Source organism: Charadrius vociferus, unplaced genomic scaffold (genome assembly GCF_000708025.1).
Source record: "Charadrius vociferus isolate BGI_N301 unplaced genomic scaffold, ASM70802v2 scaffold134, whole genome shotgun sequence".
NCBI lineage: Eukaryota > Metazoa > Chordata > Aves > Charadriiformes > Charadriidae > Charadrius > Charadrius vociferus.
Genome location: NW_009648333.1, coordinates 6,678,736 through 6,696,656, shown reverse-complemented (window position 1 = coordinate 6,696,656; position 17,921 = coordinate 6,678,736). Strand labels below are relative to the sequence as shown.

The 17,921-nt window shown below is 33.6% G+C and overlaps 1 protein-coding gene across 1 annotated transcript in view; it reads left to right on the top strand.

Annotated features, from left to right (window-relative positions):
• The first annotated feature begins 743 nt into the window (after nucleotides 1-743).
• SGCZ (sarcoglycan, zeta) overlaps nucleotides 744-17,921 on the top strand; it is a 227,451-nt gene continuing 210,273 nt past the window's right edge. The window contains exon 1 of the mRNA XM_009884990.1: nucleotides 744-938. Coding sequence (XP_009883292.1) covers nucleotides 744-938 — 195 coding nt within the window. The remainder of the gene's footprint in view (nucleotides 939-17,921) is intronic.

Genomic DNA, 17,921 nt, shown 5'->3' with positions numbered 1-17,921 from the left:
AGTTTGCGAACAGTTACTGCTTGTTTGTATGCTAGAAGAACTTAAAATGGTTCAGGAAAACAACAAATGATGGTAGTATCCATATGTCCTAATAGGCAAAATTAAAACTTTGAAGGGTTTTCATGTTTCTTTTTCTGTAAAATATGATATACACAATGACATACTTTTGTGTAAAATATGGGTGTATGTTTAATGACATAAGTTATTTATTTAATTTATTAAGTATAATAAAAGTGTAATAACTTCATTCATGACTGATGCCTTTCTAGAAAGATTTTTCTTCTCTTTGTATGAAAGAGTTTACTGGTATTGGCTACAAGCTACTATGATGAAAATTAACTTTATCTCAGCCAAAACCAGTACAAAAAAAGTTACATGACTTTTCTAAAAAAAAAATTCTCCTGAATGACCTCGTAAAGGACAATAACAGACTCTTCAGAAATAGAATGTAAGATACATACATGGATTGCATGAATATTTTTTACAATTTCTTGCTGATAAATTTGAAATGCAAATCCAATCTGAAATATCAAACCAAAGTTTTATTTTAAATTTAAATTCATGAAAACCACCAAAGTCTTACTAAGTGCCTTACATTGATGTGGTTACTGCTGAGTGAATGCATCCCTTCTGTGCCCATAGAAACTGATTTTCTATACATTCTCAGATAATCTTCATATAATAAAATCTACGAAAAACAGACGTCTTATTTGCTTATTTATACTTACTTCTTTCTTTTCCAGATGACACGAGAGCAGTACATATTAGCAACACAACAGAACAGCCTTCCAAGGACTGAACATCCTCAGTTTTACCCAGTAGGGATTTATGGATGGCGAAAGAGGTGCTTATACTTCTTTGTCCTTCTGCTGTTGGTTACCATGATTGTTAACTTAGCAATGACAATATGGATTTTGAAGGTTATGAATTTCACAGTGGTAAGTATCACAGTGACCTTATGTACCCTGTTTCTTGAAGTAATAACTTGTAGTTTTAGTTCTCTCTCCTTTACCGTGTTATATACGAATATTGAAATTTTGGATTAAAAATCGTATCTCCTTTAAGCATTACTTCAGATAGTTATACTTTTTGTGTATATTCTGCAGTGAGGTGACCTGTGTCCTGTCTATTCAGATATTTTTGGTAACTCGTGTCCGCTGAAAATATATCTGGATCTTAGATATTTTTTTGTCGTTTGCCCAACCAAAAGCATCATGGTGACTACCCCAAGCATCTCCTGGTTGCTTGTCACCACTGACAACAATCAGCGGGTGTTTGCTATGCCTGTCCTGTATGGTATCTCTCTTAGGAGAAAACTGGGTTAGTTGGGTCAACTTAGGATGGCTTTTTCAGTTTATGTTGTTCTTAGTATTTCTTTAGAGTTTACTGACCATTTGGATTGGTTTTCACCTAGAACTTAGAGTAGCTGTTTTGATGTTGATGAGAGGGGGTAGATGGGTATAAAAGCCACAGGCTTTTATGAGACAGCCTTCATCTGGAATCTTTAATAGCAGCAAAGTGTTACCAAGTCTGTATTTCAGTGGCACATCTGAATGAAATTCTGTGTTCAGTAGAAACTACCCAACTGCTCCCAAAGCTTTGTTTTGATAAAGGTAGTAGGAGTGCTCACTAGTTGGCAGTGGAGTAGTGTCATTTTGTATATCAAATAAAAAGATAGAACACTACACCATTTAAAATAGAAGTGTTTCTGCTAAGATCAGTGTAGTCTCTCTCACTGGATTTTGACCCTCATAAGCTCTATTTTGATGTAGCTAGTAATACATTTCTAATTCCTAGGGTCATAGCACATTTCTATTCTCCAATAATTTATTGTAAATAAAAACCAGCCAACAAAACCAGCATTAAACATGTCTAAAATTGTTCTATCTCTGCTAATGCTCTGTAATGCATAGGGTTATCTGAGATCATTGCCCGGTGAGTTGTATTGTGCTGATAAATTGCCACTTCTGAGTTGCCACTAGTGGATGAATATGTGGGATTCATATTTTGATGACTGTAAGACTTTAATATTCATGTACTGAAGAGTTTGTTAGAAGTTTTGGGGGGAGGTTGTTTGGGGGTTTGGGTTTTTTTTTTGTTTTATTTTGTTTGGGCTGGGTTTTTTTTTAGCGTAACGTGCTTGCAAAACATGCTTGCATCCGCATATGCTTTTGTTATTTTTGTTAGGGGCATATTTAGGCATATCTGTTGACTTTAGTAAGATATTCTGCTATTATTCCAGAGGAGAATTAAGCATGGAAATTTAAATAGTTTAAGAAGATGTTTTAAAAAGCACAGAATTTTTCTCTGTGCAGAAGATTGCATTCCAATATAATATTTGAAGCTACTGCTTCCATGCCTAGGCAATGTTTGACCTTCCATGCTATAAGCTACTATAGCACTATCCAGTTTAAAACTCTTACAATTTGAACATACAGTCTTTTAAAGACAAAACCAAAACAGACATTTTGAAATATTTTTCTTTCCCGTATGCCAAAGCTTTCTTAAAAATATAAACGTTTATGGTGACTCAATAGATCAGTGCAATAATCTATTGCAGGAAAGAACTGGATTGTTTCAGCAGTTTTGTGTAGTACTTAGTGAATTGAAGACCTTGCTTCAGTAGTTGAAAGATGTATGTATCTGAAACAATTATGCAAACACTGGCTTAATAATTTCACAAAAATAGTGTTTGAAATGTTACACACTTCATTTATAAATTTGTTATTTCATTATTACAATTCAAAAATCACAAAGATTATGTGCATCTGTAATAATGCTAAGTTTGTTATAAACACAGATAAATGCTATGCCACTGAGTAGTGTGAATTAATCTTTAACCCTCCTGTTACAGAATTAAAATTAATTTTGTATATTCATATTTACCATAGCCAAATATACCAGTAAGTGATTTAGAAAACAGAAGCGGAACATATCATTCCTCTTTCATATACACCCTACATACTCCTCCCTGCAATATTGCCTGTGCTTGGGAAAACTGTTCATTTTGGAATATCATATACCCCTTAACTACCTCAGGAATGAAAATTCCTACTTAAGAGCTCATCATGAACAATTTGCAAAAATTACTATTACCGAAGGATCTTGTACTTAAAAATAATAATAGAAGCATTTTATCTAATGAGCATATCACCACCAGATCATTCTTACTGAAATTTATATGTAGTATATCTCTGTTGACATAAAAATATTAACCTTTATTCTTTTCATGGCAAAATATTTCATGCTTTTGTTTAATGAAATGTACTGCTTCAGGACTGATATGGTTTTGTCCTCCAACTTTTATATAAATTTATGGAACAATCTGTGGTTAAACTGTTGCAGAAAACAGAATCCATATGATTCTGTGGTTTATGACCTGAGATAGTGTATCTTAAAGTGCACACAAATGTTTTCTAAAGAGGCTGTTAAAAATAGAGTAATTAAATGACATGATAATAGGTTATTTAATATTATAAGGCTACATGTAATAGCTCTAGGTAGGTCATATAACTTAAAGCTGAAAGAATGAGAAAAGTCTGTCAGTATTTGCTTCTGCTTTTATAAGCATCGGTACTTTGGATCATGTTCTAATCCATTATGTTAAATATGCAGTGAAGAATAACCGTTTTCTTCTGCATATTCATGGAACATTAGTCTTCCGCTTGGACTAGTTAGTACTCACAGTAGAGTGTCTGTATGGGTTCAAAAATTGATTTCTAGAAGATTGCCGTATAAGAAGTTTAGTAAGATCTTCACGCTTATGCCCACACACGCATATTTGAGCCCCAGCGGGAAATTTGTATCAAGTCTAAAGGAGTCATGTTCTTAGTGGCAAACATCTGAGTAAAATGATCTATTGTATGAACCTAAACTTCATGTATTTAAAGAATGCAGTGGCTTTGAAATATACATATATTTCTTCCATGTGCATGTATGTAAGTATGGATAGATATAAACTAAGAAATTACATTTGGTAATTTCTAAGATAGATAGATAAACTAAGAAATTACATTTGGTCTGGCGGTGATTGGAAATCAGGAGTGCAGCTAGAAATGTTTTGAAAAGGAAACCACTTTTGCTAAACTGGTTTAAAGAGTTTTTGCACAAAAGAGGAATCTAGCCATGATAAAATAATAGTTGAAATTGAACTGCTTTGACATTTTGACATCGTTTGAAATTATTTGCTGTTTTAGCACATGCTAATGTTGAGATTTTTATAAAAACAATAGTAATTGCACCACTTCAAGGGGTCGTGAAGAGCCAGGGCATAGGTTTGTCATTGCTGGCTGACAATTACAAAAATATTAATTTGTATTAGCTGTTCACTTTCTATTTTTAACTGTACAGCTGAAGCCAGTGACCAATTGGCACGGTAAAGCCTTTCTGAGTTCAATTTATGGATTGTCCAGTTGAGAAAGTTTTCTGAATATACTGACCTTGCCTGTAAAAGTTGCATTCTGAATCTGAGCTGGTTATCCCAAGCCCTTTTTATGCACAAGGAGGAGAAACAGGATCTCCCATAAGGCCATTCATCTCATAGTAAGACAGGCAACGGAAGTGCATTGTCCTTAAGGCACGGATGTTGAATAGCTCAGCAATGAAGTAATTAAAAAGGAAATATGCTTTATTTGCAGTTGTGTAAGAACATAGGACAGGCAAATTGTGCAGGTCTCCTTTTTTTCAGATTAAGTAATATAGCTGGGAAACTTAGAGGAACTTTTGAGTATATAGTTTCTTCTTCCAATGTATGATGTACGAAAGAAACTTGAAAGGTAAATACAAGCCATAAATAACTTTCCTGATATAGTATGTATCAGTTAGACGAGCAAAACTGAAGGTAGTCAGTATCTGTGTAGCAAAAGGAATATTAGACGGAGGACTCAGAGGTGCAGTGATCATTTTTTGAAAGATATTCCCCCACTGGTAGTTTAGCGTTACTGTCCTTTAACATCTAGTTGAGATCTGTTACCTCACTGTTCCATCATCTGTTTAGAAAGACATATGTGAAAGCATGTAAGAACTTCAGGACAAAGTCCCTAAACGTTTCCCCTGACAGATGCATGTAGATGTAACACACCATACCATCCTGGGTTTACATGGAAAGTAGTAGGAGGCTGTATTAGAGTAGGAGTAGGCTGTATTAGAGGAAGATCTGACCTTGAACAAAATGCTCTGAAATAATCCCTGGTCTAAACTCGTCATTGTAATAAAACTCTTTGTTGTTTTATGTGCATCAAGTGGAACTACTCTGTCCTGAGTGGTAAAGATGAAATAATTTGGCAGCCTTTACAATATATTATCCCCTAATGGAACCATCATAATCTCTGAATCACATGCTTGAACATCATCTATTGTATTAAATGCTTGCCTGAAAAGTAAAAACTGCTGTCTTCAAGAATTAACTCAACTTTCCTCATGTCTCCTAGGCCTGATCTTCAAAGGATACATGCTAAACATCAAAATAATAGGCTTAGGAGACTTGAGTTTTATGGAACATTTATAATTTCCTTTCCTTGTACTAACCTTGCCATGGTCCACAGGCTCCCCCATGGAAAATGTCCGTCTTTCACTTTCCCTCAGGGTAATTACCTGTCATTTAGTCTAGGTTATGGACGTCTAATGAAGGTCAAAGTTGTTAGTTACTTTTTTGTGCCTATACAATTAGTATACTAGGTGTTTCAAGAAGGATGGGACACTCAAGTCGTAATTTGGTGACATAACCACAGGGTAAAGTATGACTATGTTGTGTATTTATAACATCCTGGTTATTTCAGTTACATAATATATATGAATTGTGGGGGATAGCAAGGAAAGAAATATTTTTTACAGTGCCTGCATTCTTGTCGTCATGTATTTTATAGTCCATAGCATAAGTAGTTAGCTTACTTTTTCCTTAAAGATTTAATCACTTGAACATTATTCTCTCCTATATATTTTTTTTTAATCTTGTATAGTCTTTAAGTTATTCTAACCTCAATGGAACTACAATTTTATATAATTTATTTTTCATATAGCTGTTAACAAATAAAGTATATTAACAGTCTGTCAGTCTGATTACTTACTCTGTAAAAAAAAAAAAACCTCTTATATTTTCGTCACTAATAAATACCAGTGCATAAATATGTGACTGAAAGTTTTCTGAAAGTGCTTCAAATTACAGTTTTAAAAATGAAATTCAAAATATTCCTCTTACTGCTGTGAAGTGACATTGTGAAGTGACATGGGGCACTCAGCATAGAAACCTAAGTCCCCCTCTTGGTGGGGGAATCATTTAATATCAGTGCGTTTATACATTTTCTAATATGTACACAATTGACACTGATATTGGCATTTACTTGATATTACATTATTCTGTTGCTTACTACATTACATTGAAGTTTGGAGTTTACTGAGGCTGAAAAAATTGTAATGGCAGGAAAAGTGCAAATGTGAACTCCTTTAATTCTTAGGATCTCTTTTGGGTTAGTCTGTGACTCAGCCACATATCCTAAGAAGTATCAGCACCAAATTCTTTTGATGGTTTTGGTTGTACATCTGGTTTTGTGTGTCTTCATATTCTGCTTTTCCATTAGGAATCAATGTATGAAAAGACTTATTTTGTTACCCCTCTAATAATAGTCACCCAATTCAGGTATTTTCTTTTGCGACTGTTACTTGCAGTGTTGAAGGCAGTTTTCACTGCTATCATGGCATGATGTTTTCTGTATTGATACATGTTAAACTCCTCTTGCTAGTAGTTCCATGGGTATTACTTTTAAAATCAGGAATGAGACAACTTATAGTCTTGGTTGAGACAATTATTCCTCAAGGGTGCTTGAAATTTAATTTAGCTTCCAACATAAGCCGAGCATAAACCGCAGTTTGAATTTCCTGGCTAGGATTCACATGTGCCATGCTCACAACTGAATACACTGTGGTTGCTGGCTGCCTCGCTTCAAGTTCATGTTGTTTCGACAGCAGGTAGTCTGCAAGATGGTTGAATGTCTGCTGGAAGATATACATGCCAACTAAGCTTGATTTCTTTTTATGTGACAGCATACATATTAAAACAGATATATGCAACCATTAACTCCTCTCTTTTTGCATCCTTATAGATTGTCCCTATATTCCTTTAGGATTTTGATTTTTAGAATTAGAATCTTTCAGATCTGGAAAAATCTAAATCTGAATTATATTTTATTAATATTACTTATAGAGACCTGTAAACACAGCTATATTTTCCCGGGTTTTGGTTGCAGTGCAAGAATAAGGAAATCTTACAATTTTTTAACTTGTGTGTTTGGGATACATACACATACACACTCACACTCTTCTGATCTTAATATCCAATATGGAAAAAATACTTATGCTTTCTTGAAAAGTACAATTTCTCCATTAAAGTGATAATTAGATACTTAGGGTTTTAGTGGTACAGAACTAAAGCAGGTGTGTTCAATGCTTTTATCTAGACTTATAGCAAACTGTCATGGAATAACGTAGAATATGAAAATAATTTCTTTGCTAAACTATACTGTAATACTCGTTATCAATTTCTCAACAAGCACAACAGGGATATGAGCTGTCATTTTATTTTTAAGATTCTTTGACCATCCGAATCTCTTTATTTGATATTCAAAACAGTATTTGATCTGTTATCAGTTCAGTTGGTTCTGCCGATCTATGCCATAAAGATAGTATTTGCCCATGTCAATTAATACAATTTTAAGTAGAACTAAAAAAAGCTCTTTTACATTTCTTAGCTAATTTTTGTTGACGAATGTCCAATTTGTAGCACATTGGCATTGCAAATTTATGAAGTTTTGTAATAGCTGTGCTTATCTCTACTCACAACCAATTTAGTTTTTTGGCAAACAGACAGCTTCTTTCATTTTACAAAGGCAGCAGTTTGTTACTAGGTTTTGAATAAATATTATTATGATTTAATAGTAGCAGTTGCTGGATATTTATTAAATGTGTTCTGTCACATCTGCAGATTTCATTTATTTCAATGTCAGTCATTTATTGTCAATAATTTATTTTTACCTGTAAATGACCCAATTTTCAAAGCTTGTTATCTCTTACCTAGATAGAAAACTATTTTTCTACATCCCTCAATATTTTAGTTTTCAAGAACCTGATGTCCCATTTTGGGATGAATGCAAGAAAGCTTTTGTTTCCTTTTTGTTTGTTTTTTGTAGTGAGAAAGATCCAGTCCAGAGCAGGCAATATCATTAATTATTAATGATTAAGAGACTTAGTCAAGATATCGGAGACCAAGGTTCAAATTCATGCAGTCTCCAATATAGATCATGTCCCAGGTAAGTGTCCTACTCATAGGCTATTAGTCCTTCTCATTTCTGATGTTCCTTTTTAATAGATACATGACCTCTATCTTACTATCTTTTAGTCTCAAACATTAGATATCATCTTTATAACATTTTATTGAAAATTCCTATGAAAAAGCTGTGTATTCCTCAAGAATATTTCCTGCTCAGATTTATAATTCCTTTGAAACAAAGTTTGGAAAATTTTCAGCCAGCTAAAATGAGTATTAGTTAGAAAATCATGCACACATGTGCACGTGCACATGCATACACACACACATAGAGTCTTATTTATATAATTGGCTATGTTCTCATCTCCTTTTTATGTTGCACTTGAAAACAGAAACTTGAGCTTCTTGAATGAACCTGTCTGCTCCATGAACGATACAAACACTTGCCCCTGGCACGTCAGCAAAAGAATCTTGCTACAAGTCAATTTTACTTGCATTTTTTTTATCTCATTTGTTAACATTCATGTAAAAGCACGTCTTTATGGAGCTGGAGGGTATTTTGTAAAACTTGTGTCCTGTTTCATTTGGAGTACGGTGTGTACGGATGATCTGATTTATTCTTACTCTCTTTTGAGCACGTCACATAGTGCTAAGTACAATGAAGAACTCCTTTTAAGGATTCTAATGCCATTCTTATAAATCACTTTTTATCTAGTTTTGTATATGTACCTCCTGTATTGTATACCTCCTTTTCTAGCTCTTATGAAAAAAAAAATCTTGATATGTCAATGAAAGTATGGTGTATGTACTTGACTGTATAGTAATTAATGTGCACAATCCTAATTAATTTCTCTACATCTCTGTTATCTCCTCTTTTTATTTTTCTCCAATGAAAGGGGAAAAAGTCAGAGTCTGTTGTGTTGCAGTGGAAAGGCAACTAATCTGAAATCAAGTTTGCCGTCTCCTATTTGTTACATATACGCATGGCAAGAATTTGCACAAATGGTCAAGCCACCATTACAGATATTTGGTTAGCGATTTTATAGTGCTAGGCATCTCATGCAAAGGCATCTCCCTGTAAAAAGTAGGCAGGTATTGTTTAAAACAGTGCTATTTAATAGCACAACTTAACAAATACGAATTGCCTTTATTTAATGTGCAGGGTACGTTATTGATTCTGGGTGGCTGAAAGCAGATTTTAAATCTTTTATTTTATTCCTGAGATTTTGGTGTTTATTGTTACAAATTATCTCTGATTAAGAGAAAATGGAATAAAATTAATTTCTCATTTTTATATTTGTTTGGTCATGCAGATATAATGGCAGAATACTAGTAAAGTTCCCAATAGAAAAAGGGAATAAATAGTTTGCACTCTACTTACTCCCTTGTAAAAATGTGATTCCATTCACTGTAGAGAAAAAAAGATCTATTTATACAGTAGTTTAAGTAAATTCAACCTGACCTTGCATTTGTGGCTTTGGAAAATTGTGCTATGGTATCCAGAACTTGAATGCTTAGGGAAAACTGCCTATAATCAACGGTTACTTTATAGAGTTGCATTGAGAACATAAAGAGGTATTTATCTGTACAAGGTCACTGATTGCTCATTTGTCTCATTGCTTCAGATTTGTTTCATAAAGTGTCAGCACTGATTTAGAATCAGCTAAGCGACACAGATTCATAACTTGTACCTTTATCCCATGTCAGCAGTCCAGCATGCCACAGGTAACTTGCCCTGTGTTTCAAAAAAAGTGTGGATGGCTACATTTTCCTCTACAATTCACTGCAGTAATTCTGATGTGCTTTAAACAATGACTCGTGCAACCCCTTCTAAGAGTTTAAACATTCAAAAAGAATGATCGGTACGGCTATGGGCAGTATAGAAGAGGGCAACAGCAACCTCAATTCATATGATAGATTAGATGACAATGAATATATACATTTATTTTCAGTTTGTGGACATTTACCTTCTATTAAATAATAGTAATGCATTTTAGCTGAGTGAACAATATTTACTAGACAGCTTATTCTTAGTCATTCACTGTGGAAATAGGCTGGAACAAGTATCTCAGAATTTTTTTTCAAATATTTGCTTTCATGAAAATGGAATTAACTTAATTTCCATTATTGGTTTTTAGCTGTGTACCCTTTGCATGTGTATTCTAGCACGACATTAGTGTTTGTGGAAGGTGAGATTTTCAACACAATGTTATACAAATATAACTTTGAATTCTTAAAGGTTTATCCAATAAGCCAGTTCTGACCCTTAGGTTAGTCCAATTGCATAACTTGTAATTACAGATGTTTGAAGAGAGTTGTTGATATGCAATCATTTTCAAGGCAGGCGGGGGGGGAGGTTGGATAAAGAACTTAATTTTGTATATCAGGGTTTAAGAAAGTCATTACATGAAAAGAAAAGGAGGCTAATGCATCAACATGTTTGTCTCAAATAGGGCAACTAAAAGCAGACCAAGTTCATTTTGTAGTTCAGCCCAAGCAGTAATGTTTTGTAATGTAATTTAGCAGTAATTAGAAAGATATCAAACCACTTGAACAAACTTGAATTACCTAAAGGCACCAACAATCTGTGTGAATAATGAAATGTGTCATGGTTTCTTCTTTCTCTTCTATTAATGGGATGATTTATGTAGGTATAGAGTACAATAAAAAATTACAGTCTGTGCTTGGAAACTTGCTTTTATTTTTACAAATCTTCCATCTTGAAATCAATACAAGTCTATGTACAGGAGCAGAATGTACTCATGTCAATCTAGCCAAAATTAGCCTTAGTACATCTAGAAATTATAATAAAAGAGAAATAGGAAGATAAAAAAGAATATGTATTGATATGTATCTTACGTGGCAGAGCATTTTGTCCTCTTTCTTATAAGGCAGGATATTAGATATGTGGTTGGAATCCCAGGCAGGATTAAATCATGAAATCAAGTGTTTTAAGCAGAAATAATACAGCAGCAAGAACTTCTTTTAATCATAAATGTGAATAAGATATTTGTGTGGCCTGCAGAGGATGAGGAGAAAAAAAATTTAAGACCTTTAGCCAAAAGATGCAACACTGATGGGATATCTTGTTTATGTCTGACAGTCATATTTTACTAGACTGCTAGATACAATCCAGGCATAAAAATCAGGAAATCCAATAAAAGCAGAATATAAATGATATTGCCAGAGGCAATGGTGAAATAGTGGAACCACCACAAAAAAGAAGTCAACGTTATTGCACCATCCTAAAGCTTTCGAATGTAATATAAATTTGGGAGCTTTTCCTTGAAAAGCCTGGTCCAACAGAGCTTGTCTAATGATTCATTTATTGCAGGCAGCACGGTGCATGCCCTTACTGTCACATCAGTGTCCATCATGTCAATAACATATTCAGTTGAGCCTTAACCCTCAGAGAGTCAGTGCAATTTTTTTTACTGTGCCATTCGGTTAAGTAAAACAAATTGTGCTGGGCCTCCTGGAAGATCTTGAGAGTTTCAAATCCATTTATAGCATCTTACAAAAAAGAAGAAAAAAAAAAAATCAGATACGTATTTTAACATCTCTAATAATTAAATCTGCATTTTTATGGTGCACAGAATTGTTTTTCATCATAGATCTTTCCTTCCTTTGTCCCCACTGAAAACTGTCTACACAGTAGAGCAATACCAAGAAATTATTTCCCAAGCAAAAATTTCTAGTTGTTGTGTTTGCTTTTCATGTTATCTTCAAAACTCAGGTTTATAAAAGAAAGGATGTGCAAAAGGGATTTCTGTCTACTTCAACAAAACCTGATTTAAATAAGTATAATAAAAATACAGTATGAAAATATGTATGAATTGTACTTTACTAATTCAACTTTTAATCATTTTATTTTTGTATACTGTGATGGCACAAATCAAAAAAGGAAAAAGAGTTCTTTTCATAGAATTGAAATCAAAGTTACTATCCTGCTGTTCTCTGCTCAGTAGAGATGATATTTTAATAATGAAGATAGATGAAGGTAGATGTATAGATAGAGAGAAATTAAATAAATAAATAAATAAATAAATAAAATGCTACATAGAAGGAGACAAAAATCTATGTTAGCTCTATTGGACGAACATGCAATCCAAAAACTACTTTTGTTTGAACTAATTTTTGTCATGTTATATGTTAAGGCACATACTCTAACATTTAAATTTATTTACCAAATGACTGTTAAAGAACTTGTTCATTTTTACAGTAGTTAATTTAAAAGAAAAATGTATCATGCCAACATTGCCTGTGGTTTTGTTCTCAGGGCTGATTGATATAAACTTATGTGTATATACACATCCAAAACTTATTTTTTCTCAGGAGGGATGTAAACTGTTTACATTTTAATTTCTTTATGGTTTCCTGTTGGTTTTGGCTCGTCCATAATTAAAATGCTAATTATAAATGGAGAGAGTTGATTTTATATTTAGTTCTATATTTAGTTCTGTATTATCTTGCTCTCCGTTTTAAAGTTTAGAAATTATTTGCAAAGTGATTTAAATCACTTTGTGACTCAACAAGTAGCTTTAGAATTATTTTATTCTATAACAATTATTTTCTTGATTATTATAATTTTCTTGAGTAAAAAAATTAATATGGATACATTAGAATGCTTAAAGAGAAACAAATTTATTAATAGAATTCAGAGGCATAATATTTTAAAATTAAAGGGTGGTATAGAATTACTCAAGCTAGAATCTAGTTTGAGTTAGCAACCTCATCTTTATGGCACCTCTGAAGTTTCAATGGAAAGAACCTGAAACATAGATAACCCTTGCTTTGCTATTTTCCATTTCAGTCACTGGAGTCAGAGATCATATTACTGTTATGTGTCTGAGGTTAGTTGTGCAAAAATACATTTTAGTGAATATTGTCATTATTTCAGTTATGAAGACTATATTGCTACTCTGTAACATTTAAAATTAACTGTTTCCATTTCTGCCATTTGGTAATCAGTTCTTGTTAAAGTGATCAATGGGGGCTGGAAAGAATTAAAGCTGGAAAGAAAAGACTGGGGCAGAGATCAAGCTTGTATCCTGAGCCTTTCTTCCTGCATTTGGATATAAAGACAATAATACAGTGGAAACATACAAAGAATTAAACCCCACAGTATGTTTTCCTTTTTCTTGGCTATACTGAAAAATCCTAATAAGAAGAAATAGAATGATCTGGTAGAGTCTTTTAGAAAGAATGCAACTGGATCTTTTTGTAGGTTGGAACTGTTTTCCTTCTTGAGAAATAAGTTATGATACCCTCCTAATTTTATTATTTTTTTTTCTTATTGGTCCCATCAGGGAAGACCCTTATTGGAAAGATCTGAATGGAAGAACTATCCATGTCCAAGTAATCAAGTAATCTTCAGTCAGGCTTTTTGTTTGGCTTGGTTCTTTTTGGTTGTTTGTTTTTTGTTGTTTGGTTTGTTTTTTGGGTTTTTTTAATTAATGATGTAAGTAAGTTTTTTTTTGTTTTTTTTTTTTTATTAATGATGTAAGTAAACAAATTTGGTATTTAAGTCAAACAGATGATGTAGGCAAACTATGATAAATTGGGTAAATAAGGTTGAACTCTTTCTATAATTACCGTCAACCAATGCCATTGCCACAGTCCTTTAAAGTGAAGAGTTTTCCGTTTCTCGAGAGAAACCCTTTCTACAGGATGCTACTTGGGAATTCCCTTTGTCATGGTTACAAAAGGATCACACTCTTGTGGTACATAAGCAGGATCTGTTGGACAGCAAAAAAGGGCAAAGAGTAAGGCAACACAGAGCCTGTGGCAGATATGAATGTTTTGGGGAATATTCTTTCTATAAACTCTCAAGTCACTTCTGATTTTTAACAGGAATGTTCTGATCTCTAGTTCCTAATATGAACTGTGGAAGAATAAATATCCTGTTATGAACTGTTATCTGAGCTTTGGCCTAACTGTCAAAGGACTGTTTTAAGATTTAATAAAGCTCCCTGAGGGTTATCAAAGCATTTACTTTCAAGAAAATAAAATTCAATGGCAGATGAAGGTTTTTATTACGGTACAAATTAAAAAAAAAAAAAAATTGTAGTCTGAATGAGAAATATTTATGGATTTTGGCTTCAGGGTGTGCATGAATAAAATGACTTCGTATACCCTAAGGTTGAGGTGATACCTGAGTCACTTATGTGAAGCAAGAGTGCAACAAAACACCTGATAAGAATTTTTGATTGAATAGCCTTGTAAAGGGGAAGCTGTTTTAAGAATTTAAAACATTCTTAAAACATTGCTTCAATGAAAATTAAAATAAATATAGATTATACCATAGAATGCTGTATAGTCACAGATTCTCAAAGGTATAAGATCAGCTGAAATATTCTGACAGGCTACTAGTATTCACTGACAGAAGATCTAATGAGTCCATCTGAGTAAACCAGTCATAAATATTTCACAATACTCTGTCCTAGTTAACTGAAATTGTTTAATAGAGTATTGCGTTAACTGAAATTGTTTGAGTATTGCTTCAACATGTAATAAGTTCATGATCTACAAATCATTTATTAACACACAAAAAAAGATATCCCTAAATAATAATTTTACATCAAGTAATCTGTATTACAGAAAAAAAAAATCCAAAATTCTTATTTGGTAGCTTTGTAGCTTACTGGGCATTAAAACCTTTGACTACCTGTAGTGTACACTGTTGAAAGTGATCAGAAGTACTTCTAGAAATTTTTTCACGCTTCTATGTGGTTTTTTTGTATGCTTGGGATTTTTCACTTGGGGTTTTTCATATACACACAATCTGAAAAATTCAGTTTCAGGTAAGCAGTTAATGGTTTGGTTTTCAAAAGTAATTGTAAGTCAATCTTGATGATAAGTATTTTGTTTTAGAAACACCATCCTGCACAGCTTATATGCTGTTGCTCTTGTAAAAACACCCTTCTGAAGTCGTTATATGTGAAATATTTCCTTTTGAGCATTAGAATCCTCACAGTATTTTTTGTGTGTAATAAGCCCGGTATGCTGGGTGGACTCTGTCAAATAACAGATGTAGGGTAAACAAATACTGTATTATAAAGGGTGACAAAGAGCAGTATGTGATGACTCGAGCAGGCTCTGAAGCCTCAAAGCGTGATGCTGAATGTGCTGATGGTTGTGGAGGTGGAGCAGCGGAGTGTGCAAACACATTGTTTCTGTGCCTGGGCAGGATAGTGAAGATCAGTAACTGTACATCAAAGGTGTACACGAGTGACACAAATCTTCCAGCTTCCTTTTCATTTAGTGACAATGAAACAGTTATAAGTACTAATTCCAGGGGGAGTCCAGGGAAAAAAAGGCAGTTAGGAGAAGGTGTTCCTAAGTGGAGAAGCAGGTTGAACATCAGCTGCAGAGAAGAGACAGCAGTTGACCATGAGGTCAGAAACTTCAAGAAATAAAATAGCTTAACTACCGTAATTTTATGGCAGTGGAACTTCTTATAGCTAAACTTCAGAATCTGTTGTATCCATTTCAGTTCCTACATGCTGCAAAACAAAAGTCAAAGGGTGTGCAGGAAAGGTATGTATCAGAGAGGGAAGAACACATGGAAAGGAGAAGAAAGGACTAACCTAATGTGGAAAAATTATGAGATTGAAAAAGAATTATGAGGTTGAAAAACTGAAAGAAAGAAAAAAGACATTTAGGTTTCATGTAAAAAAGGTTTCTTAGCTAATAGATGTAATAGCCTCAGGCAGCAATAAGTTTCAAAATGAAAAACAAGACATACTTTATAGACCACTGAAATTAAAAGGGTGACAGCCCTAGCAGATATGATATACTGCAAAGAAGTATTCTAGTCTTCTGAGTAAATCATTGGACAAGGACTATGAAAATCAGAGTTTGATTTTTAGCACTCGCTGCAGTTGCCTAGCTGTGAATATTAATGATTTATTACTTCAGAATTGAAGTTATTGGAAAACCCACGTGAATATTTAAAAACTAGATAATGAAATAAAAACTAATATGGAAGTTACTAGAATTTTACAACTGAATAAATATATGACCCAACGGATCAATCAAAGTACCCGTGTTTTTTGGCAGTTAGTATATTCCTTTCGGTATTAGAGGGAAGAAATGCAGGATGGCTTGATTACAATGTAGTGATGGAGTATGTTTTGATCTGAGAGGGTTCATTTAATTCTTATGCATCTTATGTCTTTGTATGCTCATTCACACTGTTTGAGTAAAAAGAGAATGCCCTTTGATGAGGCAGAATAAACATTTTTGTTTATTAAGAAGGTTGATTTTGAATGATTAAGTGTTTCGCTTGTATATTGGTAACAAGCAGCCTTGGTGGCTTTCAAAAAGTACTTGATTCTTGATTTTGTTTCATGGATTTTGTCATGCTCTTTAGTCATACGCTGTCTTGAAATAAATAAACATTGTAATTAAAAAAGCTTTTCTGATAGTAATCAACATAATTATGGAAACCAGCTTTTTTAATATATAGTTATGAAAAGGAAAGAAAAAGGAGAGAACAAGCAATAGAAAAGGAAAAATGCGCTACATTAAGAGGAGGGCAAAACCAATAACTGTACTCCTTATTCTTTCAAAGGGTCTATTGTAGGACTATGCCAAGTTTCACTAAGACAGAGAGGTACTCTGAAATATACAGAAAATTGGATTCTTGAAATGGTTCTGGCATTTTATTCACACAGAAATATACTGAATACACTTGATTATCTCTCATTTGAAATAGACACTTGGTTCAACTTTCTCTGAAAGTCTCTCTTAGAGGAAACACAAGTCTACTCTTATCAGTTCTGATTACATTTCATGTAACGGTAAGATAAATTTTATCGTATTTAGCAATACCAGTAATCTGTTGTTTATGTGGGAGTGAGTTTTCACAGTGTTACTATAGATGCCTGCATGTATGTGTTAGCAGAGAAGCATGCAGTGCATGGCACATTCATTTATATATGATTTATAGGTTTAAATGTATCTTGAAACATTTAAGTATGCTAAAAGTGCTTGAAATAACTAGAAGCTATTCATTAGTTGTTCCTTTATTACTTTGCCCAATTAATGAGGGGCTATAAATTTTATATTAATTTAGAAATGCATTTGGCCTCTAACCATTATGATCTTTCATGATGTGACGGTGGCATAAAATAAACACAATTGCTGGATGCCTGAATGAATTTAGAAGTATTTATTACTTACAATAAAACTGTCTCTAAACTCTGTAACGATACTATAAAAATTAGAGTACCAAGAGAGAAAGGTCTTCAATAAGAAGTGGTTTCAGGCTGATAGTAAGGCAGAACAGGAAGGATGAGAATACAGGCTGAGTCTTGAAAATGAGAGATTTAAAAGCAAGAAAAGGAAGTAAAAGGAAGAAAAGAGAGACAAAAGATCACCTCTTCAATACAACTGAAGTTGATCTGAGTCTCATTAGCCAGGTATAGGTAGCTAAACAAGCTCTAAGGAGAATAATAGTTGAGACAAGACATGGGGAAAGGTTGATGGATTAGCTTAGAATTATTGATGCTGACAGCCCTATGTTTTCCAGGGAAACATTTGTGTGAAGTTAGGAACAGATGCTGAACAATATGGCACATCTGCTTTCATGCTGCTCATGCAAGCTGACCCCTGGCATTCTGTGTGAGGTCAAAAGATTTCTGACTTTTCAGTCAGCAGG